Source organism: Anastrepha obliqua, chromosome 5, assembly GCF_027943255.1.
Source record: "Anastrepha obliqua isolate idAnaObli1 chromosome 5, idAnaObli1_1.0, whole genome shotgun sequence".
Lineage (NCBI taxonomy): Eukaryota > Metazoa > Arthropoda > Insecta > Diptera > Tephritidae > Anastrepha > Anastrepha obliqua.
This window is the reverse complement of record NC_072896.1, coordinates 75,527,918-75,554,608: the sequence shown is the minus strand read 5'-3', so window position 1 is coordinate 75,554,608 and position 26,691 is coordinate 75,527,918. Positions and strand designations below refer to the sequence as shown.

General features: G+C 35.9%; 1 protein-coding gene across 1 annotated transcript in view; it reads right to left on the bottom strand.

Annotated features, from left to right (window-relative positions):
- LOC129248085 (serine-rich adhesin for platelets-like) overlaps positions 1 to 26,691 on the bottom strand; it is a 138,610-nt gene that overhangs the window by 18,493 nt on the left and 93,426 nt on the right. The window contains exons 6-8 of the mRNA XM_054887519.1: positions 16,061 to 16,157; positions 13,541 to 13,668; positions 320 to 462 (exon numbers count right to left, since the gene is read on the bottom strand). Of these exons, the coding sequence (XP_054743494.1) occupies positions 320 to 462; positions 13,541 to 13,668; positions 16,061 to 16,157 (368 nt within the window). The remainder of the gene's footprint in view (positions 1 to 319; positions 463 to 13,540; positions 13,669 to 16,060; positions 16,158 to 26,691) is intronic.

The following is a 26,691-nucleotide window of genomic DNA, read 5'->3' as shown; positions in this document are numbered from 1 at the left end:
AGAAATATATAAACAAAAAGAACAGCACATTACGGGGAGCCATAGAAATTTCATTAGCAAACCCAAATTGCATGAAAAAAGTGAAAGACAAGCAGCAAAGCAATAAACTTTCGTAATCAAAGATATCCTATAGACCAGCGCAGTTGAATGCAAATTAAGTTATTCGTATGCGAATCGCATACCATCTCTTTCATATCATTTAATTTACTATTACAACCAATGTACTTGCATACTTGTGTTGATCCACATTTAAAGAGTACACGAAAGAATAAAAAAATTCTAATAAATTTACTTACACACAAATGCACTTAGTTCTTACCTTAATTTGACAACGCGCTCCAGTGTATCCTTTCGTGCAGCGGCATTCGAAATTACCAATGTGATCGATGCATTCACCATCATTCTGACATGGATTCGATTCACATTCATTATATTCGAAATTGCAAAGCTCACCAGCGAATCCTGTGAATCCACGGGTGGTTGAATGCAATCAGCGTGTTTGTGTATTTGCGAGCGTTGCAGTGATGAAGCCAACCAGCAGCAGCAGTAGCAGCCATTTCGGCCACACAAATACATGGATGAAATATAAGAGAAGAAATAAGAGAAAAACTTAGCGAAAGGAAATATTCAGTATTGGCAAAATTGTGTAAAGAAATGAAACCTAATGGAAATGTTTTTAATGAGATTTATGCAGATGATATGTCACAAATGATTTATGAACTGGAAAATTTGTGCCCAGAATATAAAAGCAGTGGGAAAATAAACGAAAAGTAAGTCAGTTGCTTAAAACGAGTTGCATAAGGTATGCATTAATATTAGAAAAGCCGTTACACACACTCTATAAGCATAGGTAGTGAGTGTTTACTGATTTATCGCAACAAATCGCAGCCGTTTATCAGTAAGTAAAAACTACGTCAAGTAGGGGTTAAATAACTACTGCACTAGAACTTATTGACTTGTTCTGGTAACTTATATGTTTATTATTTTTTTTTTAATAATTTTCATAGAAAAATATACCTTATTTTCCTAAAGATTCTAAGTTTTAAAAAGTGCCTAAGTGCTAATCCCATTAAAGCGATAGTTTTTAACGTAATGTTTTCAAAATTCAAAATATCAGTAATCAGCGACTTTACCAAATTCAGATTTTTCAGTTTTATGCCCTTAGCTTAGCTGTTTAATTTTACGTACGTGAATCCGCCATTTTTAGGGGGGAGCCTGGTTTATGAGGTCTAAAAATTGCATCTCTTTGCGATTTTTTTTTAAGCAAAAAACTAATTTGGCACTGCAAAGTTTTTTCTATCTTTTAATGAACGTTTAAAAAGTATAAAAAAATGTTGTACTGGTTAAAATAAGTTGAAAAAAATGTTTAACATTGAAATTAGTAGAGCGCTGCAACGCTGGAGTTTCCAACTGGCGTACAAGATACAGTTCGTAATTATTATCTAAAGCAAAAAATTCAAATGGATTTCTAATAATCATGATTTTTTATTCTAGATGAACTAAGAAAACTGAGAGAAATTCCAAAATTTCAACTTTTTGGAGGTTTTAAAGAAAAAAATGCCTTTCTATAAAAAAAAATTCACTTCAACTTGGTATAAAAATCTTGAAATTTTTTTTTTTACCTATTTTCAATTATTAGTTCAAATAGAAGAGAATATAATACTGAAGGGAACAATTCATTCAATTGATTCATTTCAAAAGGTTCATTCGTTTTTTTTCATTCATGTACGCCAATTCAAAGAAATCATAGAAATGAAAAGTCGAGAAAAGAAGATAAAGTTTGTACTATAGTTGTTCGGTCACAGCGTAACTACCTAACGCTCGCCTACCTTTGGCTTTGTATCTACGGAAATATTGAGAATTAGGCTCTGTAACTTTGTGTGAATATTCTGAAATATATTAGAAATCGCTTAAAATGAAAAAAAAAAAAATGATTTTTTTGACCTTATAAACCAGGCTCCCCCTTAATTTTTCACACTGACACCGGATTTGTAATCAGCGACCCAAGAAACTGGGTTGCAGTTTAATAATTAGTATTCGCTCGTCAAAAGGATCTTATTATGTTAGCCAAATTTAATTTAAAAATGTTTGCATTTTTTACATTTGCATATGTAATTATTATAGTGTACATTTTCAGGCTTTAATCTGATTGCAAGTTGAGGTCTCTAGCATGGCCACTTTTTTTTGGCCAGAATTTCTCAAAATCATGACAGTCATGGGACTGAAAAATCGCGGAACTAACACATAGATGACACTACTTTTATTGCACTCACCTTTTTTCAGTTAGTACTAACCTTAAAAAGACAGCTGTTAAAGTTTCATGATATTCTATTCATTACTTCGTGAGTTATTGTGCTAAGAGTGAAGCTACTTTTGTTATTTTCAAAACAACGGATCAAAACGAATTTTTGTTTCAATTTTACACTTTTTTTTATGGGGAAAAATACAGTTTAATCAAAGCAATAGCTTGAAAAGTGTTATAGGGACTCCGTTCTGTCAGAAACAACAATAAACCGATGGTTTACTGGCTTCAAACGAGATCGTAAAGACACCGATGAACGGAGTGGACGTCTAAGTGCGGCGGTAACACCTGAAAACACCAAAATACTCTACAAAATAGTTTTAAATGATCGAAAAGTAAAGTTGCGTTAGTTAGCTGACATCGTAAAGATGTCAAAAGAATGTGTTGGCTTTATATTGCATGAGCATTTGAGCATATCATTTTAAATTTTTAGTTATTTATTCGTATTTACTTTTTTATAACTTCTGCGTTTTCAAAATCGGTAAAGTTCAGATTTTGCTATTCCTCCAATATTTTCCGCTTATAAAAACTTCAAAAAACTTTCGATGTGAAAAATGTGAAATGTGAAAAACAAAATATGCCCCTCAGCAGGCTAATTCAAACCTCAGAGTGTATGTCTGCCATGAAAAAGCTCCTCGCAAAAACCCATTTTTGCACGGATTAGTAAAAAAATAGTCCGTACACGATCAATTACCTCAACTTATTGAACAACAACGTTCGAAAAGCAATGTAAAATTCAGCTGTGCTGTTCGTGCACAACTTTGGCAGTTAATGCAACAGGACATGCGAAGCGCAATCAATATTAGAAACGGTGCTGTGACTAAACTATCTGTAATTTCAGCTGTGCAGCGAGTTAGCTGTAGATATGTACTATAGGTGCGCAACAAAGCAAAGCCACAAAAGTTTCCAAACAAGGATTTGATGTCCCAAGAAGGCGATTGCATATTTTTTAGTGCTCTTGCTGTTATGCTGGCAGTTTTTCAAACACTGGAGAAATAGTCTGTCATTTCCGAGTATTTTGTTGAAAGCAGAAATTATAATCACACAGATATTAGAAATATTTTACCGCCTATTAGATAGATATTTTGAGAAATTGTATCTGTAGTATGATTTTTGAAGATATTTTGCAAGAAATTGTTGAAATAGCTTAATCTCAACGTCCCGTAACGGATCAATAAGAAACAAGTTCTGGCTTGACAACATTTCTGTTGATAGTGTGTACCTAAGAGCCCTCGAACAGTATGCCACTCATATACTTTAGTTTTGAATGAGAAAACGCCAACCATTCTATTCAGGAAAATTTTCGAAATAACTACTTTTTTACTTGAAATCTTTTGAAGATTCTTTTTCTTGTTAGAAAACACCTATCTGCTAGTTATCCTTAACATACATAAAATATATAGATAATATATATATGTACATTAGGGTGCCTCATGCCAAAATAAAAATGAAAAAATCGGTACTATGTTTCCATCGGAATTATAAAATTTGCTATATTTTAAGACTTTCGTTAAAATATTTCTTAGAATTTGTATGAGAAGGACGTATTTGAAAGTACCTCTTTCAATGAAATTGGAGATTCCTCACTGAACTGTGTATCTAATTTTGAATGAGTTTTTAGGTCTTCGTAAGCTCAATTAAAAATTTGTGTCACTATAGCTGTCATATGCCAAAAAAGAGTTGTGAGTGGGTTTCGGGCTAAAAGATAAATTATTTCCTTGCCAGATTCGTCATATTCACCTGCTTTGGCGAACCGTGACTATTATCCATACACATTTAGGACACTGTGACCACTTCCTGAACAACATTCCTGAAAAGGCTATAGAAGGTTTCGAGGTGACACACAATTAATCAACCTATCGGAAGATTTAGAATTTTTTGGAAAGGGCGTCGTACTGTTCCGCTGCAATATACCAACAGACAAGTGATGGAGAGCCCAAAGGTGAAAATAAATATTTTCATCACTCAAAATAATTTGTTTTATTTATTAAAAAATTTACAATATTAAACATAAAATTGCACTAGGCATTTTGCACTACCCTGTAGATAGCTCGTATAATAACTTGGAAAAGTGTAAGCAATTTTGTGTTGAATCAGGAGACGATCATAAAGCTAATCGGCAAAAATATTTGTCACAGAATACACACTGCATTTTTGTTTGCAAAAAGGTCGGTATGTACGGGATGTACGGCGCACATTAGGATGACCCAAACAAATTATTTTCCTTGATGGTACGAGCAAATGTGTTCAATGGCTAAAAAATGAGACACCCATTATTACATTATGATTTTTTAATTTATATTGACTTAATTGCAAGCAATTTCTATAAGGACCCTGAAACCCTCAAAATTTTAGAAAAGTTCTGAAAATTAAAAATTTATATTTTTTTGTTTTTAATGGTATAATTGTTTTGGACATTTGGTGATAAACATCTTATACCAAATGTACGGAAATGTACATTTTTCTCGTGGGAGCTTAAAAATTATTTTTAAGGTCTTGGCGGTACGAGTAAATAAAGGGTGTTTCAAAAGAAGATTAAAATAAACCGTGAAAGACTTTATATTCTTTCAGATTTCATTAATTGTATTTAACATACGGCTCTAAATAATTATATGTGAAAATTGACATCATGGGGGGCATCATCAGGACGTTTACAGGTAAACTCCGCCAAACCGAACTGTCGATTAATGAATGCTTAGTTGTTGAGAACGTCGAGATATCGATGTTGAAGTTGTTCAGCAACACTATGCAATGCAGCAGCAATATTTTCAAGGGAACATCCAGTTTTGGGGTCTGTCTGACTGGTTTCTATCTTCGACTGAACCAGTTCCTTGAAATTTTTCAACCAATCTTTGAATGGTCGAATCATTCGGAGGATTATTTCCACCAAAAAAAAAAAATCACGAATTTTGCGTTATGTTATTCTTCACGATAGCCCATTTTCATAATAAGTTTCAAGAAGTTTAACACGTTGTTCTTTCCAGTAAAATTTTACATCTATATACAAAAATACAAAATGACAAAGGTCAAAGAGTAACTACTTACATCTAGATGTCCCTTTGCTAAAAAAAGTTTCAATAAAAATATAGTTATTATTTTCGCCATCGAACAAACTTAACTTCAAAAACGTTTTTGGTTCATCCTAGTATATACTTATATGGCGGCCACCGTAGCCGAATGGGTTGGTGCGTGATTACCATTCTGAATTCACAGAGATAACGTAGGTTCGAATCTTGGTGAAACACCAAAATTAAGAAAAACATTTTTCTAATAGCGGTCACCTCTCGGCAGGCAATGGCAAACCTCCGAGTGTATTTCTGCCATGAAAAAGCTCCTCATAAAAAATATCTGCCGTTCGGAGTCGGCTTGAAACTGTAGGTCCCTCCATTTGTAGAACAACATCAAGACGCACACCACAAACAGGTGGAGGAGCTCGGCCAAATACCCAAAAAGGGTGTACGCGCCAATTATATATATATATATAGCACATATATTTCGAAAGTGATAGATTACAAGGTTTGCCCATCTGAAGCAAAACTGTGAGAGTAATTTGGTCTACTAGCGTCATAGGGTAGTTGACAACACTTCTCACGCTCTTTCAATCAGTTGTTGTCCACACGGCAACGAAATAACATGGCGCGTGGCTGCTTTGATTTTTTCTTATGTATATCACCAACCCAATCTCAGTTTTTTCATAAACAAACCGCGGCATAATCCCGATTACGTCAGCAAAATAGCTGATCCCTCCAACTTCGCTAAGAGCCTGTTAACGATATAATGTTGGCCACACCTTCTGAGTTCTTTTCACCCAGTACATGTCTTACATAGAGCCAGCTCATCGCTCTTTTAAATTTTCCTTCGAAATTTTTGGATAACTACGCTTTGTGTGCCGAATTTCTATTAAATTGTTTACTTATTATTCGTTCTCAATTTCTGAATAGCAGTAAGTAAATGTTTTCAGCATATTTCTATGCTGGTGTTTTTTTTTTGTTTTGGTAAATAACCCAAAGTACTCGTACTTATTGAATATTACGTAATAAAAAAATTTCATTAGCATAAGGCTTTTTTATTTGTCCTCTAATTTATGTGCATACGAAATTTCGGGTCAATCCAACGAGACTTTGCTGATGGGGGTTAACAGCCCTTGGGACAGACGCGCAACTACAAATTGAAAGTGGCGCCAGGAAAATCTACAATAAGTAGCCATTCGGTTGACAGTCTTTAGATGGTCTTTGAATATTTTTCCCCTAAATGTTGTTTACATTTTGCTTTCCTACTTTGTGCGATGTGTACGATTGTCAGCACGCATTTGCATTTCCATTTATTTCTTTGTTTGCCTTACTCTCCTATGAGACATTTGCATGGACTTTTTTATATTTTCTGTATTATTTGCTAGATTTATATTCACACCTTTTTCTAGCTATCCGTGCACGCGTATAGTGTTGGTATTGGTTTTGTATTTTTATTTTTAAATTTTTGCTGTTTTGTTTGTTTACTCCCAAATGTCACTGTCACTTTGGTTATTGTATTTTCCCAGAGTGCCAATTTGAATATTATGCTTATTGATTTGTGTCACATTTTACTGTATTCTAATTGAATTTTTTATTTTACTTTCGTACAACAGTTGCCACTTAAAGTGCTCTTCCAGCACTCACCATTACCACTAACTAAATTTCGTTTGCCACTCCAAACAATTCCTGAATTTAATTTGTTTGTTTCGCGTGAATACTTGAATGGTAAGTAAAATGAATTTGATGCGTTTCCATTGTTATCAATTCGCGTTATACATATGTACATATACATACATATATGTATGGGCTTATCTACAACATATTGTGCATGCGAAGGCGACTGTGTATTCTGCGAAGCGGTGCATTAGTGGGGATTTCATTTGAAACGAATTCGCGTGCAAAATCCGCGATATTCAGTTTGCGCTCTTACACAAATATTTTGTACGTGCTTTCATACGTACGAGTACATACCATTTTTTACATATACGGCACATTCATACTTATGCAGATTTGTAAATGGATATTGCAAGTGGAATTACTTGGCAAATAGAGGATAAATCAATGGAATTGAGTTTTCGAGTGAAGTGTAGCGGAATTGGGTATTTAAAAATGAATTGTGTGGCTCTAAAAAATCTATTTGCATACTTTGAAATGTGATATTTCATAAAATATGCTTAGTTTACAGCAGAGACCGAAAATAATACATATTTTTAAATGTTCAATCCTGAGCTTTCAAATATCGTAGAACAGTTTCGGATATACTACTGGGGGCAAAAAGTAAGGTGAATTTGGTTGTAAAATGAAAAATCTTTATTTATTCTTGTAAATCAATATTATCCCCTTCAAAATAATCCCCTCTCGATAAAATACACTTATGCCAACGATTTTTCCTATCCCCGAAACATGCCAAATAGTCCATTTCCGGTAAAGCCATCGGCACCTTCTTCGATTCAGCTTTTATCTCCTCAATCGACTCGAAACGCGTTCCCCGGAGTGGTCTCTTGAGTTTTGGGAATAGCCAGAAGCCACACAGAGCCAAATCAGGCGAATACGGTGGTTGCGGAACGATATGCGTGGAATTTTTGGCGATGTGGTTACGAAGAACGAATGCAGTGTGAGACGGTGCATTATCGTGAGTTGTTGGCCCATAATTCTGGTCTTTATAGACGAATTGCGTAATCACGTAAACGACGGATAACGCTCAAATAATATTCCCTATTAACAGTTTGGCCAGGTGGAAAGAATTCATAGTACACCACACCACGAAAATCGAAAAAAACTGTCATCATGGCCTTTATTTTTGAACGACTTTGACGTGCTCTTTTCGGTCTGGCCTCGCCTTTAGCACGATATTCGCATGATTGGTCGGTTGTTTCAGGGTCGTAAGCATACATCCAAGTCTCATCTCCCGTAATGATGCATTTGAGCTTGTCCTGATAGTCTTGAAAGCATTGTTTCACACACATCAACGCGACGACTTTCTTCCAATAAATTGAGAGTATTCGGTACCAAACGAGATTTGACTTTTCGTAGGCTCTTTGTGAATATATTGAATCTATTACGATTTCGAAATTGATGAGCGATATCTATAAAAATTATTATTAAGAATCATAATCGATTTATAATTAATCGCTCGCAGAATACAATCACACATCGAGCTATAATTTTTGATCGAAAATAAAGGTTATTTTTCAAGTGCAATTTTCCGCTCTGTAATAATAATTATTTTGTGAGTGGTATTTATTTGATCAGAACTAATTATTATTTTATCAGCTTTATTTTTTTGTCAAAAATAGCGATTATTTTGCTTTTTTTTATCGGAAATAAAATTCCTTATTCGAGTTTAATTTTTTTGCTCTGAAATGCGATTATTTTGTGAGCAGTATTTGTTTGATCTAAAACAACCACTACTTCATGAGTTTAATTTTTTTTCATTAAAAATAATGATTATTTTTCGACTTAAATTTTTTGATCGAAAATAAAAGTCATTTTTCGAGTGTGATTTTTTCTCACTGAAATGCTGATTATTTTATGAGTGGTATTTATTTGGTCAAAAATAATGATTATTTTATAAGTTTTATTTTTCTCATCAAAAATAGTGATAATTTATCCAGTTTAATTTTTTCGATCGAAAGTAAAACTTATTTTTCGAGCGATATTTTTTCTTTCGGAAATATAAATTAATTTTAGAGTAGAAGATCGAAAAACTGAAAACGTCACAAATAACCTCTACAAACCGGAATTCACCTCAACTTTAAAACTCACCACACCTCAATTCACCTTGACCCACGCATCTCAGCTCAGAAGCAGATTAACACTAAAATCCTCATCGCTCATACAAATTTGTTTGAAACTTGACAAACGTCATTTGCATTCGAAACAGATTTTTAATTCTTATTATTTATTAATAAAATTATAAATAAAATAAAATAAATAAAATAAATAAATTTTAATTGTCTACTAATTTTCTAACTTAATTCATTAATTCACTTAACGAGATAGGAATATATAACAGGTGCCGGAAAGTTTATCATACAATCTTTTTCTTGAATAACTTTTTTACTAAATAAAAAACAAAATTGATTTTGGGTTATGGAAATCTTTATTTTGACCTTTAAGTACTCTATTAAATATCTGTTTGTATATTCGTCCTTCTACTACGTTATCGCGTTCTGGTTTATCATGCAGGCTTTAGGTAGCTCTTCCCAAATCTTTTTATTGCCCAGTTCAGTCTTGAAGTGTTTAACAAAACCAAACATCGGTAGCATCATTTCCCATAGCATTGAGATCTCATCAAGAATATACAATATTCTGCGATTTTGATGAACGCCTGAGGTAATGGTAGCTTTGGTTGCTGTTAGATTAGCCCTTCTCGCTTGGGATTAGATATGAACGTGAAGAGGTGTGAGTTCTAGAAGAACTTCCTTTAATGCCGAAGAATGTGTACGTATGGCTACTGTTATGCATACACACGCAAGTCTTTGTAACCTTGTTCGTGTTTTTAATACTGATTGCTTCACCGTGCGATTCTCCCAATCTACTGACCCATAGGTCGCTGTAATTTTGGTGTACATGCCCGCCTTTTCCATGAAATCGATTTACATGCCATAAATACTCGAATGACCTTTTTCCCCATCTTTTTTATGTGTGCCGTCCAGAGTAATTTTTGGTCAATTGTTATATTTTAAAATTTTACGCCCTTTACATTTTTATCTAAATTCCATCTAAGCAAATTGGTTTAAAATATTTGAGCAAATAGTGAATCTTATGATAGACGTTTTGGCTGGATTTTATATGTTCCGCCTCGCCTTAACACAACAACTTTTAATTAAATAGTTTTAACCCTCATTGAATTCTTCTTGAATTTCCCTCTACATATTATGACTTTGTCGTTAGCCTTGGAATAATAAACCGTTGCTGTCTAATTCCATTAAGAGTTTAGCTCCACATTACACCATCTTGCAGGGACCCTCTGGATGTATTTCATTTCTTAAGTGCATGGTTTCAAAACCTTCAAGACTAGACTACAAAATAACTTAATTATAATATTTAAAGATAAGATCTAAAAGCCATTTTATATCTAAGCTAGAATAGATATAAATAGAGATGTATAAGTAGGAAGTACGAAATCGAAATCGGGACTATTCAAATTGTATTAATTTTATTAAGAGCCCTAGTAATAGGTGCATTGTCTACAATAAATAATTGGAATTGGTTTGGACAAACAATGATACTATAGACAATGTCACAGGTATTTGGGTGTATTTTACGCCTGGAGGAAAGTGGTTTACAATATATTTATATACAACGGGCCCTAAAGGGAATAAATAGTACTAGTTGGACTGCAAGCTAATGAGGCATATTCCAACTTTGACCACACTAAAGAATTATTAAGAGTTTTCTAGTATAAGGATCCTTAAAGACTCGCGCATAACGTCACAGAAAGCCTAAGTTGGAATAGACCTTAGGAGTAATGGAACTAATGTGATTAACAAATAAGAATATTCAGTAATAAATACCACCTTGATCCAAAAATTCACTTCAATTCAATTTACAGCTGAAAGAGGAGTATTGAAAATGGTATAAGTAGCGGTAATCGAATTTACGACTTTGGCGAAGGTCACGCAGAATTACTTGTTAATATTAAGTGAGAATTTGTCTCTGTTAGACCATTCAGATGGGTAGCTTAAATCACTTTGTAATGCAGCTAATTCTGTCGAAAATTCTAAAAACTTTTATTTTCTTTGAGCAGAAAATTTGTTAAAAATAGCAGAAATTTGATTGAATCAGATACGAATGAAAAAAAGCACAAATGATAATGGATCAGAATGCTGCCCTGTGGTACAGTAGAAATGACAACGAAGTGGTATGTGCCATTATGCTAAATTTTCACAAAACAAAGAACAAAAATTCGGAAATTATCTGAACTCCTTTTAAGGGATTCTTACTAAACAGCTTCGACACTTCACCCTACGCAGATGGTTCAAAAAATGGATTGTAGTGTTAGAGATGGTATATATTCTAAAAGATTTATAACTGAAAAATCTGCGTGACCTCTTAGTACTTGCAGTGTCTTCCAGGCGGAAGTATAGGAGCAATAGGGAAAATTTATAGGCTGCTAATCGCAGACTTCTCTTTTAAGTGCCACATCGCTATTCCTTCGCAGAGCCGACCTGCAATCCTGTAAATGTTTCAGTTACAATAACCGTAAGTGTAAACCATAAAGTTATTTTAATCTGGGTCACAGGACATCGTAACATTGAAGGAAATGAAATAGCGGTCGAACCGACAAGAGGAAGGGAGGGAGATCGTTCCCGAAAAACTTTTTTGCAGAATCGGTATTCACACCACTGGGAACAATCAAGAAAGCGATTTCCTTCAAATATCTACAAATCGCGGAATGCAGATGGAGCGACCTGACAATATGTATGCAAAGTAAGCAGAACATTATGGCCCACCTACAACCACAAACAAACGCCAGTACTGACAAATACGAAACGAAGGGATGCCTTCAGGCTCACAACGTTGATAAGTGGCTTCTGGTCTATCGGGGAACAAGCAGCCAAAATGGGCATCCCACACAATACGCACTGTCACAGTTGTAAACAACCAGAGGAAAAAGGAAAAGATTTTCCTGTTCCTTTGTAAATACCCTGCCCTATGGAAGAAACGAATGTCAACCCTTGGCAAACCACTGTTCGAGAGATTCAAACAACCGCATGGACTGGATATATAGGGTCCGCCATATAACTTTACGGAATTAAAAATGCTATAAAAAAGAAACTACTCAATATTTTTCCAAACTGTTTTTTTTTATTTTGAAGTACAACCTTCCGGTTAATAATGGAACTCAACTTCATTCATATGGCTGCCTCGGCTAGCCATGCACCATTAAACAAGTTAGTAGAGAGGATGTGGCAACCAAATGGTGCGGAAGCGGTAGTTGGATTCTGGCTAGATAACCATTTTAACCAACCAGCCAAGCAACTATACTGTATGAGAGCCTTTCTTTGAGGAAAGAAGGCAAATATAATATAAAACCTTAACAAATGGGAAATCTCATATAAAAAGGAAGGCTTGCGATCTGCCTTAGGTTTAATAAGAAGTACTTCTAGAACGGATTTCAGGTCTTGTCGTTACCAACGCGGTAGCAAAGTTGCACACTGCATATCTGATAATTATAAATATTGTGGCATTTGCATATTACACAATGCATCAGTGGCTCCAACAAGAGGAAGCGGGCGATCGCGGTAATAACGCAAATACACCAAATTTCACGAAGTCCTCAACCATCTGTGCGATCATTCTGCCAGAAAAATGTGAAACACAGATGACGCGCTAAACAGTTAGAAGGCGTTGTTCCTAAATAACGGCAAGTGGGCATTCCCACTATTTAGGACTGGTAGCAGCAGGCTACTAAGCAAAATAAAATTGACGAAACCAACGCAAGACTGAGTCTTGTCGAGGCCCTATGCTCCCGAGAGGAGTGAACAAGGAAACAAAAATATGCAGAGCATTTAAAAATAAAAATAAAAGCTTAAAATTATTTTAATTAACTCTTTTGTATTAAATTTGGACATGGGGTCGATTTGCCGGAATTAATTTTCGTTTAAAGAGCAGTGATGCATAAGATGTAAGACTATGAAGGAGAATTCTATAAATTAGTATGAAATTAGTACAAAATTAGTTTAGTTTCTTGTTGTGGTACGACCGCAAAGAGTTAATACCTTAGGCTGATAGCCTCTATAGCTAGTTCTTTACTTATTAATAGATTTATTCACTGTATAGTTAGGTTTATATAGGCGCAAAATTAATCACTTTTTAGGCCCTTTGCAGAGGGCTGTGGTATGCAAACAATGCAGCGCGCAGAGTTAAAACTAAATATTTGCATCACTCAAAATAATTTATTTTTATTTAGTAAAAAATTTAATCAAAAACATTATATATCGCTGATTTCATTGAATTAATACCTCATGAAAACATATTTGAATATCAGATTTTCTAATTTTATTCGAAATTCACCTGCACTACGCATTCATTTTCAACGGTACTAGCATGCAACCGTACATTCTTATATGAGTACTTTGTATGAATTTGTAAATACCAGCCAACTGTGGCAAAAGTCACTCTATTGCAGCGAGGGAATCCACATAAACCCAACCAAACAAACCAAAGTAAAACAACCGTATAGAGCAATGAAATTTTGTAAACAATATTGTATACTCACCCGGCTGACAGAAACAACGGAAACCATCCTCTTGATCCACACAAATGCCATGTACACATGGCGATGACTCGCATTCGTTGAGGCTATGTTGGCACAGTGGGCCGGCGTAGCCTGGAGTGCAGTCACATCTGGTTATGCGCACAAACAGTCAAATTCAGAATAAACAAAGGACAAAATACGAAAGTTTATATAAATGCATTTCTATGCAGGTGTACGAGAAGGTTAGTTAGTTAGTTGGTGGGAGGATGGGGGAAATGTGGCAGCGCTATTTGAGGTTGTGTTACATAGGCACACACACACACACATATGGACATAAGTACAAACGTGTTTGTTCGGAAATCCACCTAAAAGTTAGCAAATATGTATACTAGTTATTTTACTCGAAATTCGACTTTTGTTTATATGTATGCGTGGGTATGAAAATTTATTTATATGCAGATATTATGTAAATACATATGTATGTGTATTTATATATATATGTAAATATACCTATACTCATACAAGTAAAAAGAAACGGGCTTTTTGCACAATTTAATGCCGCATAGCGAAATTTGTAGCCGTTGTTTTTGTGCTTCGTGGTTTTGATTGTTGCATTTGTTGTAGCTTTAATTGTCATTTTTGTCAAATTGTGTATGTGTTGCGGTGGTTTTGTTGTGCATTTGCGGTTGGAAATTCACTCTCCTCCCTACTTTTACCACTCTCGAAAACGAGCGCGCGTGTCTATTGCATTTAAGCGAGTGAATAAACGCTTTTTGTTGCGTTAATTTATTTCATTGTGCCAACTTTTTCAGTGCTAAAAATCTTGGAAAACTTTGAAGATATCTTTCAAAATTTATCACATACACAAAAATGTGTTTGCCTGTTTTTTGATCACATTTAAGTATAAATAAAAAATAAAAAAAAATTAATAAAAAAAGTATATTTTTATGCCGAATTTAGTCGTTTCTTGTTTGCACAGCGCACACAGTACTGATTTTTGAGAGCTAATCTGTGGGCCAATATTCCCAATGCTTGGTTTAAGGGGCGTACATCCCGTTAGCGAATAGCGATTTTCATGGAGACAGCTGGAAAATGCTGTGCCACCAAAAAGTGCCTTGGCTTCTAAGTTCCTGTCGCCATGGTTTTTTTGAAATGTAAATTTAACCACCAGCTACTAATTCATAAAAAATAAATAAATAAAAAATTCATACTACTACTAATTCATACCTCTACTATTTCTTCATAAACAAGGTGGCGCAAAATAAGTCCTCGTGCCATAAAGGCGTCGTACGTCAATTAAATTTGACACTTGTGAACTAGAGAGCTGACGTATCTTTAAAAACAAGCAATGGGGCGTAAAGTCAGAGAGAGGATTTTCATCACTCAAAATAATTTTTTTATTTAGGCAAAAAAGTTATTCGAAAACAAAATTAGATTATTAATTTTACACCCGCCTGTATATATCCCGTTATCAAATGATAAGCATGCCACTATTTTTTTAAGTAAATAAGAATATAGTTCGTACTCCAATAAAAACTGTGGCACGCAAAGTTTCACTCTTTGCTCAAAAGTATAAAAACATTTCCAAACTTTCAACTTTTTAACCAGAATATTTGGAGTTTTTCTGGCTATGCAATTGTATTGTCAAATTGTATTATCTTTCTATATTTTTATCTTGACCTTTATCCAACAACAAGTAATTATAAAATTTAGGCCATTTTTTTGTTATCACATTAGGTTTTTCCTTTCATAAAGAAAAAAATTGCGGTGCTATAAAACTGCATAACCAGAAAAATTCTAAGAATCCTTATTAAAAAGCTAAAATTTTTGATAAATATTTCAAACATTTTTAAATTTTTTTTAATTTTCTACAAAGTTTGAAATTTTGCGTTATATGGTTTTTTGTTGTTGTATGAACTATATTTTTGTAAAAAAATACTGGAGTGTGTATAATAAGGTAAAAGCGTATATAAGTGTATGAGAATAAATCGTAGAGGTACAAATTAATTAGACTTGCACTGGAATTTCGCGCTCTCGTCGTTTGCTGAATTCCGAAAATTCCTGAACTAACCAACTTAAGCACCCAAACTCCGAGTTCATTTCGCATATTTGTATGGCAATGAAACCAAAATAATTTCTGGATTTCAAAAGTAATTGATTTGAAGTGTCATTGATGAAATAAGGTTGCGCACTATGCCAAAATTCTATTGAAAATTCTGTTAATAGAGTGAACGTGACGAGGTGACTATTTATCGTATATCGTCAAAGCGGATGTTCCTTAACCAGTAGCGTTCATGTCTATGCTAAAAAAAAACTCAAGTAACGAACACCAACTTTTCACATTTCAGAACAGGTAGTCGGAATGGCACACCCTATGCAAAGTGCAATATATGCGCGAATTTTTATTTGTCATTTCAGTTGCTACTTTTCACTGATATTATCACCACAGTTTGCACTCTATTTCCGCAATAAATACTAAATCAAATATGACAAGTACCAATTAGCGCTTCACATTTCCAAAATTGTAAGTAGAGAACTTACCTGAAATGCGTTGAATTGCCAACACAGCTGCCACCGTTCATACATTCAGCTGAATTGCATGGATCCGATTCGTATTGGCAGTTTTTGCCGGTGTAACCTGAAATTTAATGATGGTGGAAATTAGTGCGATTAATCTAAGTTATATACTCTTATATATAGTAATTGTCCCTAACCACAAATTTATTTGCGTTTTTGTGTAGAATGTGAACAATTATTCAAGCGATTTAATTATAATTAAAATTTTTTGTTTTAGAAGAGAATTGAGAATATAAAGCACGATGGGTTATTACAACTGTTATCGCCCAAAATTCGACCAATTCTATTGAGTAGATTATATTCAATTTTAGTTTGCATTATACTCACATAGATATAACTTCTGCTCAAATATGAACGAGACGTTATCAATAAAACGGTCCGCGGATGACATATGGCAAAAATACATTTTTTGTTTTTTGGTAGGACTGTTATAAGCTTACATGGCAAATTTCAGCGTGATATGTCACATAGGTTGTTTTCTGTACTACTGTAAACAAGTCAAGCTCGAGTGTGTTCTTCGAATTCTCTTTTATGACTTCAATTGTCTCAAAATGTTTTCCACGGAGCGGCAACTTGAGCTTGGGAAACAGGAAAAAGTCACATGGAGCCATATCAGGCGAATACGGTGCTTGCGGAACGATATTAACATTATTTTTGTTCAAATAATCGCGAACAAGACGTGATGTATGAGCTGGTGCATTATCGTGATGCAAGAACCATGACTTGTTGTCCCACAATTCCTTCCTTTTAAGACGAATGTTCTCGCGCAAAAGCTTTAAAACGTCTAAATAATATTCAGCGTTAACCGATTTTGCGATTTGTGCGATTTTCAAGCACAATTTCCTTTACTTTTCCGATGTTTTCGTCGTTTACTGATGTTGCTGGACGACGTTCATGAGGCAAGTTTTCAACCGATGTACGGCCCTCTTTGAACGATTTGTACCACTGGAAAACACGTGCACGCGATAGAGCAGAGTCCCTACAGGTTGTCTGTAACATTTTTAAGGCGTCTGAAGCCGAAATTTTGTTGGAATAACAAAATTTCAAACAAATTCTTTGTTCAACTTGAATTTCCATCGTTAAATCCGTAGAACACACTCGAGCTTGACTTGTTTACAGTAGTACAGAAAACAAACTATGTGACATATCACGCTGAAATTTACCATGTAAGCTTATAATAGTCCTACCAAAAAACAAAAAAATTATTTTTGCCATATGCCATCCGCGGACTGTTTTATTGATAACGTCTCGTTCATATTTGAGTAGAAGTTATTTTTATTCCTTTCCTTACATACATATTTACCTTTGCCTCTGTGCTTATATTAAAAATTTAAATGCATCTTCTTCTTTGTCTTTATCTTTACCTTTAACTATCTTTATTTCTATTATTGTCTTGATCTTAATCCTCTTTTTTCATCTGCATATTCATTTTTACCTTCATCTATGTATTTATTTTTCCTGAATTCTATTCTAAGCCGCTACTTAATACGCTTATCTAATTCAGTACCAATATTAAAGCATACATTAAGGAGGCATATAAGAGTACATAAATGAAAATGTTCTGGTATTTGTTTAGTATATGTTGTATTAGGCGCCTTCGATGTGCCACTTTTCTGCTCTACTATGTTTGGGCTCTAATCACGTGACAACAAATTTGCATGTGAAAGCAACAACAAATTTATCGGGCAAGACTCGCTGCTAGCTAATTCTTTTATCAAAATATAATTCATTTTCATATAGTTTAGGTTAGTTTGAACTGATTGACTTGCAGTCACTCATGGACCGGATCGGGCCATAGTGACTTCATATAAATACTATTATATATAAAGCCATGATTCAAACTTTGTCGAAGTTCCAAAAAAAAAAAAGAAAGTCAACAACTTTTCATTAAAATTTTACACTTTTTAATTAGACCGACTGAATGTGACTCAAAAATCTAGTTGATTTTCGAATTTTTTTTGCTGACGGTGTTGGGTGTTTTATTCTATAGGGTATCACAAGCGTAACTCTTCATTGCAACTTTCTCGTGGCGTCTGTCATAGAAAACACTTAAGCCGATTGTCCATATATGTGGACATTATTTTGATTAACACATTTAACCTAATAAACTTAGCACAAAGATAATATTTCACACTTTTATTTATTCGAACCCCTATACTTCCATATAAAAAAAATTGCAACACTCGTTATACAAGGTGAAGTCCAAAATAAACAAGACTGAGCTAAAATAGAAATGGCAGGAGCTTTGTTTTGATAACTTCGAGTTTATTTATTCAAGAAAGCCCCCTTGGCCTCGATACACTGTTTTGCGCGATCTAAAAGCTTTCCGAAAGAGTGTTTTAGGTCATTGACCAGAATGCCCTTCAAGATGTCGGTACAAGCTTTTTGGATGACCCCTATGGACGCAAAACGATTTCCCTTCATGACCAAATGCAATTTCCCGAATAGGTAGAAGTCACAGGGAGCCATATCAGGCGAACACCGTGAGTGGTTGATGGTTAAAATGCGATTTCTAGTCAAACACTTAGTCACAAGAGTGGATCGATGAGATGGTGCATTATTATGCAATTAGCGCCAGTTTCCTCATTCGCGGTATTTAGAGCGAATTCGACGAATGCCATGCAACAAACGCTTCAAAATCCCAAGGTGGAAAATTGCATTGACGGTTGGGTCCATTGGCATGAACTCCTTGTGGAAAATTCTCTTGAAATCGTAAAAACAAATGAGCATTGATGGTTCGAGCATTTTTCGTCTGGTGCCTTCCATTCGGCACTTTGACGCTTAGTTTCAGGTTCATGTTGGAAACACCACGTTTCGTCCATCCCCAGTTACAATGCTGTAAAGGAAGTTCTCGTATTTTCTTGCCCCTTTAATGAGGTTTTTCGAATGTTGAATTCTGAGCAGTTGTTGGTCCTCAGTTAACTTGTGGGGAATGAAACGTGCATAGACCTTTCATAAGCCCAAATGTTCAGTTGAAATGCGATAAATTGACGATTTGGAGATATTCAACATCGATTCCATGAATTGCAACGTTGATTTTAGTTCAATTTTGATAAATTTATGAACACTTTCGATGGAGGTTTTCGTGATTACCGATTTTGCGCGGTACGTATGTTCATTGTCATTTATGTCCTCACAACCATCTCTGAAACGTATAAACTACTCATGAGCTCTGGGACGAGATAGAAAATCATTGCCACAAACTTTTTTCATCAACTCAAATGGTTCGGTAAACGTTTTACCGATTTTAAAACCAAATTTGATATTAGCTCTTTATTGGAAACTCGTTTTTGTACCGATGACACAAACATACCGACACTGTAGACACAATAACTTCGCTCCCACCGAACGGAATGTCACCAAGCTTTCATTGGAAGTCAGCTAGGGATGTAACTTCCAACGCACTAACTTACTAAAAAGATGACGCCATCAGAAACATTTTGATGACGCCAGCCTGGTTTATTTTGGACTTCACCTTGTATATACATATATTCACAGGCCTTCAAGCGATTAGGCCATACAGCTAAACATTTTTTGAGACTATTCAAATTCTGTGAGGTCTTTGACAAACCACATACTCAGATCTGGACTTTCAGACGAACAATTTTCTGCAGTTATGATCCCAGGAATATTGTTTTTAGCCACTGCTGGGTAGTTTCTGCCTTATGTACTGGAGCGGAGTCTTGCTGGAATATCCAACGCTCTCCATTGAAGAGAGTACAACTCAACTACTTCACCCCACCTTCTATGATATCCTTAACCCCTTTCTAGCAGAAAGGAAAATACACTCTCACCAAACAATTACGGAGGGTAGATGGTAGTCACGCTGAACCCTTGGGACAGCAGTTTTTGCGTCTTCAGAAGTTTTAGTATAGATTTTGTCATTTTGCGTATTAAATAATATACTTCTTCATGAAAATGTTTATGGCCGTTGATCGCGTGCCACCAAAGAAGCTGCTTGCATCTGGCGAGGCTAATTTTTTCAAACGCGTTGTCAAAAGATGACTGCTTGCGAGACGGGAGGCTTTCATGCGTAGATCATCTCTAATTAGTTTGGACATGGATCTGGGCGATACATTCATTTCCCTGGGCATGATTTTCTTTTTTCTAATGAGATTTCCGCGAATTCTTTGTCGAACGGCGTTTATGGCTGCACTGGTTTGAGCCGCGCGACGACGACCACTTCTTTTTCTGTCACTTCAGACGTTTGAGAAAAACGATTGATGGTGCGCTAAACAAAGATTCTCGAAAATTAAGTTTTTGTAACAATTCGTGAATCTCACTTGTACCTTTACCACACTTTTGTAATGCGGTGCGATTTTCTTTAGCTCCCGACTCCATTATTAATTTGTCACAAAATTTATTTACTTTATTCTGCCTTCGGGTGAGCTTATTTTCCTTTGTAGCGTGCGTCTTAACCTCTTCCACAATTTTATTTCCGAAGGCTTGCCATGGCTTATAGAGACGCGACCCACCTAATGATATTCACTAACAAACCCACTCGGCTACGGCGACCGCTAACAATATTGGGACTGAAAACCTGCCATAATCATAGTAAAAGTTATTAAGGATCAGGCATTCCATAAAGTGTAATCTCAAAGCAGAAAACAATTATCTCAAACAAGAACAAAGGAAGGAGTTAGTAACAGTTCTGCTTGAATGCTGTGAATATTTGCGTGGTTACGTGCGGTTACATGTTTTATAATTGAATTTAAATGTTCCAATGTTTTTGCTTTATTGCTGAAAAAAACTGAAGAAAAGTTATGTTTTTAAGTAACAATTTTACTATCTCATAAATTCCTATTGAACCATAATTACTAAGTGCATTGTCAAACTAAACTTCGCTTGGGGCACTACAATTAACTCAACAATCAATTTCTCCGTCATACTCACCGACTTTCGTACATAAAATGCAATTAGTACAGCCTGCGAAATAAATATAAGACATAGCCACAGCATTTCATTGTTTTATCTCTTCTGCAAACTTCGCCTTGTCAAATTTAGTTAAAAAAAGAGTCGTTCTGAGTCTCATTTGTGCTCCAGGAAGGTATCAGGTGCTATTGGTGATTTGTTCTTTGTGCAGATGATGTTTTCGGCATGAGACGGGTTGAGGGATATCACGTGCCGAGTGTGCTCATAAAAAAAATTACAGCAAGTGGAACAAAATCAAGTTTTTGTATACACATTCCTTCGCCTGACCAAGCAGTAAATAGTGTAAGGGAGTTCTACCTGAGCGTCTGGGTGAGCTTGTTTAAGGGCTTATTTACTCGAGCTTGATAGCTCGTAAGATTTACTAGCGCGCATAAGTGGGACGCGGAATTTTATTTTTTGATAAATTAATTAAGTCTTGTGGCAGCGTACGCTGGAAATTTATCATTTCGTAAGCCCTTCGCTGACTTTTCAGCTAGGATGGCCAACTTCTTTGGCCCGGAGTCCATTCTGCAGCCATCAAAGTCACGGTTAGCAAACGGGTTACTTCAACCCACAAGCGAGACTGTAGACTCAGAGTGGCTACAGATGCACAAAACTGATGTTACCTGTTCTGTTCGACCGACTGCACTGTAGGCAGCTGGTTGGACTGATGACGGAAAAATGTAGGCATCTCAGACAGTGCACTCTGTCCAGCATGTGGAGAGGAGGATGATACGGTGGACAACTTTCTGTGCGTCTGCCCGGCTTTCGCTCGAATCAGGCTTGAGGTCTTTGGCACTGATGTGTTAAAAAGCGACCACCTTGACTTCTTGGCACCACAAGATCTACTCAGATTTCTTCTGAGGTGTACTATACTTTTTCAAAGGTTTTTGCGTGAACGCATATCTGGAACCAGAACTGTTCTGGTGTTTCAGATTTTTGCGATATTTTAGCGAGAAACATGATTTTGGCCTGTATTTGAGACTATGTAACCATGCGATGTATTAATTATTCTAAAAATCCTTATACAGTATCTTAAAGAGCAACTATTCCTCTTTTGAATTTGCTCCATTATCTTCTTTTTTTTGCCAAGGTTTTGAATTTTAAGAATTTCTGAGCGCAAACAAAAAAACTCCGAGTGAAAGACACCGAAAATCTTGAAAAAAGTATGTTCTGGTTTCTGGCAAAATACTTTCGCTTAATTTTGTCGACTCGTGTATTTCAACCGCTTTCGTTTATTGACCAAATTGGGTTACCTTTAAACAAATGATAAATCTAAAAATGCATATCCATTTAAGAAAATACGTAGTGGCAGACCGTCGACATCGAAACTGACGAAATATCAATAAAGTGAAAGAAAAGTTGATCAATAAATGCAAATTAACCATCAGAGAGCTGAGAGGGGACTTGCACATTTCTTATGGATCCGTTAAAGATTTTGTAGTTAATAAATTGGGTTGCTTTTGGTGCTTCAAATTTAGACCCAAGAAATCCTGAACTTGATGCAAAGAAGGGACCGCCTTGATATCGCCCAACATTCATCAAACGCATCATTTCTGAAGACCAGACGTTGATTCATGAGTACGACACGCAATCCAGACATTAGGCGAGTTTGCGGAGAGCTCCGAATCAACCAAGATAAAAAAAATCACCAATTCAGTCAAAAGAAAGCGATGCTTACAGTTTTTATGTATTATAATTGAACGGTACTGTAACCCACGAATTTTTGCCAGAAGGCCAAGAACGAAACGATGAAATCAAATTCTCCTGAAATGGCTTTCTGCGATTTTTTCTGTTTGATCGAGTCAAAAAATCACTACCGGGAATGCATTTTAATAGCTAAAAGAAAGTAATGGGAAAATCGAAAACGACTCTGATGGCTATACCAAAAATAGAGTTCAAGAAATATTTCGAGAACTGGATCAAACGGTGGCATAAGGACGTCATAGTTGATGGGCAGTGCTTTGAAGGCGAAAAGTTCAATGAAAATAAGGTGGGCTGGAGTCTCTGAAGGCTGATCGCAGAAACGATAGACGTCAGTGGACCATGTCCAAATTCTGTGCAGATGGCAGTGCAACTACAGTTTCTCTAGTCAATGGATCCGCTACTTCGTTTCCAGTTATATCCCTATGCACTGGGAAGCAAATGTGCCGGGTGCGATTGTGCTGTCTAGCAAATTGAATTTCTCGATGCACTCAAGGACTAATGAGAACTTAACCTCAGAAGATGACAACGTCTGGAGTTCTATGGTACTATACTTATTTCATGTGCTGTAATATCAAAACAATAACTAATAAAAAAAATACCACTGAAAGAAATGGGACTATATTCGCTCTAGCATATGGCATGACTTTTCCCAACTGCTTGAGAGAATGCGTTCCTATGGCTTTCTACATGTACAAGTATGCTTATACACACACACACACACACACATATATGTATATACATATGAAGATATATATGAGCTATTAACAGATAATTGGTAAATGCAGGATGGCAACTCACAGTTATTGCCATGGGGTAAATAAACTCGCTGTCATGACAAAAAAGCGTTGGTTATTCAATTCTTTGTTAGGCATTTCCTTCGCTTTACCACTGCTTGCAGTTGTATACACGCATACATAGTTATATAATAAGACTCAAGCGCGCGAATCCTTTTAAAACCCAACATAACTGGGGTGGCAAGAAACGAAATAATGAAAAAAATCTCATCGCTCGAAGTCAACTTAATTTTTGTTTTTTTTTTTCTCTTTGGTAAAACTTTTCATTTTTCTTCTATTCAAGCACAATTTTTATTATTTCTGTGGTTTTTTTTTGCAAATTTTATATTGTTTGCGCAGATTTTCTTCTTCTTTCCACCGCAATATACTCATAAATGTGGCTCAGGTACGCGTTGTTGGCAGGTACATAAAGGGTGAGTTTTTAAGAGCTATAGGAAAGTTAAAAAAAAACACACTTAAAATTCAGAAAAATGCATGACATTTTTATTTAAATCGGAAATACAGTCCACATAATTTAATGTTTGGAGATTATTTCATGCAAATGTTGACCGCGACTGCGCTTCAAATGGTCCATCCGCTTAGTCCAATTTTGGCATACTCTTTCCAATGTTTCAGCCGTTATCTCACATATCAATGCTTTAATGTTGTCTTCCAATGCGTTAATTGAAGCAGGCTTCTCTGCATTGACAAGAGCTTTAACATAGCGCCACAAAAAATAATCTAAAGACGTTATATCGCACGATCTGGGTGGCCAATTGACAGGTCCCGAACGTGAAATAAACTCACCTCCGTTCACCAAACTCGCCTCTTAACAAGTCTATTGTTACGCGTGCTGTGTGACATGTGGTACCGTCTTGCTGAAACCATATGTCATGCAAGACAAGCTCTTGCATTTTGGGCAAAAAAAAGTTGGATATCATTTCACGGTAGCGCTCACCATTCACAGTTACGTTACGATTTGCAGCATCTTCGAAGAAGTACCGTCCAATGATACCTCCAGCCCATAAACCGCACCAAACTGTGACCTTTTCTGATCTTCACTCCAAAATCGACAATTCTGCTTATTTACGTACCCATTGAACCAAAAATGAGCTTCAGCGAGGACACAATTTTTCAATAAAAAAATGGATCTACAGCCAACTTTCCTAGAGTCCATACAACAAAAATTCTGCGTTGTGGTAGGTCGTTCGGCTTCAATTCTTGCACCAGCCGTATTTTGAAAGACTTCACACAAAGGCTTTCGCAAAATTTTCCACGTTGGCCGATACAGCTGCGATATTTTCTTCAGTTCGCACTCTACGTAAGCGTGTTGGTGGTTTGATGTCCAATAATGTAAATTTAGTTCTAAATTTAGTCACAATAGCTCGAATAGCCACTTCAGTTGGTCGATTAAACTGACCATAAAATGGAAGAAGCGCGCGATAAACTTTCTTAACAGAACAGGCATTTTTATAATAAAATTCAATGATTTGCAAGCGTTGCTCGTTTGTAAGACGATTTATGGTTAAATTATAGACCAAACTGAAGATGTTTGACAGTGAAGCAAAGCACGAAAGGTGCGTCAGCTGTTTAAACCAACTGTTTAACAAGGTAATATTTAAAAAATCACCCTTTGGTTACCAAACGGCCAATTGTGCTCGTCCAATACAAACAGACATTTGTATGTATGTATATAGGATGGGTGTAGGTACATTTTTGGTAGGAGTGAGATTTTTCATTTAATTTCATAATTTTTCGTCTGCAATAAAATCCTTTTCCCAGCAATATCCTGCAAACAAACAACCTTCAATTTGTTAAATCCTCCTTTGGCCAAGCGTATGTTTACAAAGTGCGCTTCACGGTTGCGTTCGCTCCGTCGGTTGGTTGTGTGTCCTTTCGTCGTTCATCCGTCCATTCATTCATGGTTTTAGTTTCCCTTTTTCCCCTTATTCTTCTTCTACTTCTTGTGTTGCTTTGCTTGTAAAAGTATATTGTTCTGCAAATTTTAACTTTTTTTTTCAGTGACCCTAATTGAGTTTAATTAGTACGAGTGACCAGCAGTGGCAGCTTACAATGTTGGTTGCTTGTTTAGTTCGTCAACGTACAGTGTCAAATTTTGCCAGACTTTGGGGGACTTAATGCACAAAAAAAAAAAAGTAGAAGTAGAAATACTACGAAAGTAAACACAAAACAAAGTGAAAAAGTGGTGAATGTTTAGTTTTCAAAACCTCAATCATGTAGTTGTCGCTTAGATTAGATTACGGTGGTTGACATTCTCCATGAGTTTGTAAAGAGACCTACTTAGGCCTTGAGTCCCATTGTGATAGCAGTTGTTTGAAATTCCCGGTGGCCGCCGTGGCCAAATGGATAGGTGCGGGAGAACCATTCGGTAGTGCTCAGGTTCGAAACCCCAGGGAAAGGAGCCCGAAATTATATAATAGAAAATGGCCGGTGGCTGCTCAGCATGCAATGAAAAACATCTGATTACATTTTTGCCTTGAAAAAGCTTCTCATAAAAATCATCTGCAGATCGGAGGCGGCATAAAACTGTTAATCTCCCCATTTGTGGAAAAAATAAAGATACCAAATACGCAATAGAGGGTGTAAATCTCAATTATATTTATATAAAGCCTCTTTCAAAGGTGACACTTAAATGCAGTAGTGAATAATTCCTATACGGTAACTTTTTTGCATGCCATCTTTACGTCTTCGTTTATGTCGTCCAAATGAGTCGACAATTTAAAGGTTGGTGAAAAAATTTCACGAAACTGGTTTTGTCGAGGATAGAAAACACACTGGCAGATCAAAAACTGGACAAACTGTATATTCGGTTGAGAATATTTCTGGTGTAGTGCAAAGTTTTGCTGAACAAAAAGGGAGTGAAGTCGTGTTTCTTGAAGAGCAGGACATTTACGAAGAATGCGTTCAACAGTCTCCGGCTCTTCCTCGCTTTACAGCTCTGCCAGAAGTCATATCTTCCCATTGATGATACCAACCACTACACTCATTAAAGTTCGGTCTGTTTTCATTTATTCTAGGTCAGATCTCGTTACTTTACAAGTGGGCTTCGCGGTACATCTATTGTTGGTCTGCGTGACATAGATCGACCTGTTTGAGGATAAATGAATGCCCACTTCCTGAACAGGGTTGATTAATTTAAGATCATTTTCTTGCTAGTCAGCTCAGCCGCGAAACAATTTCCAA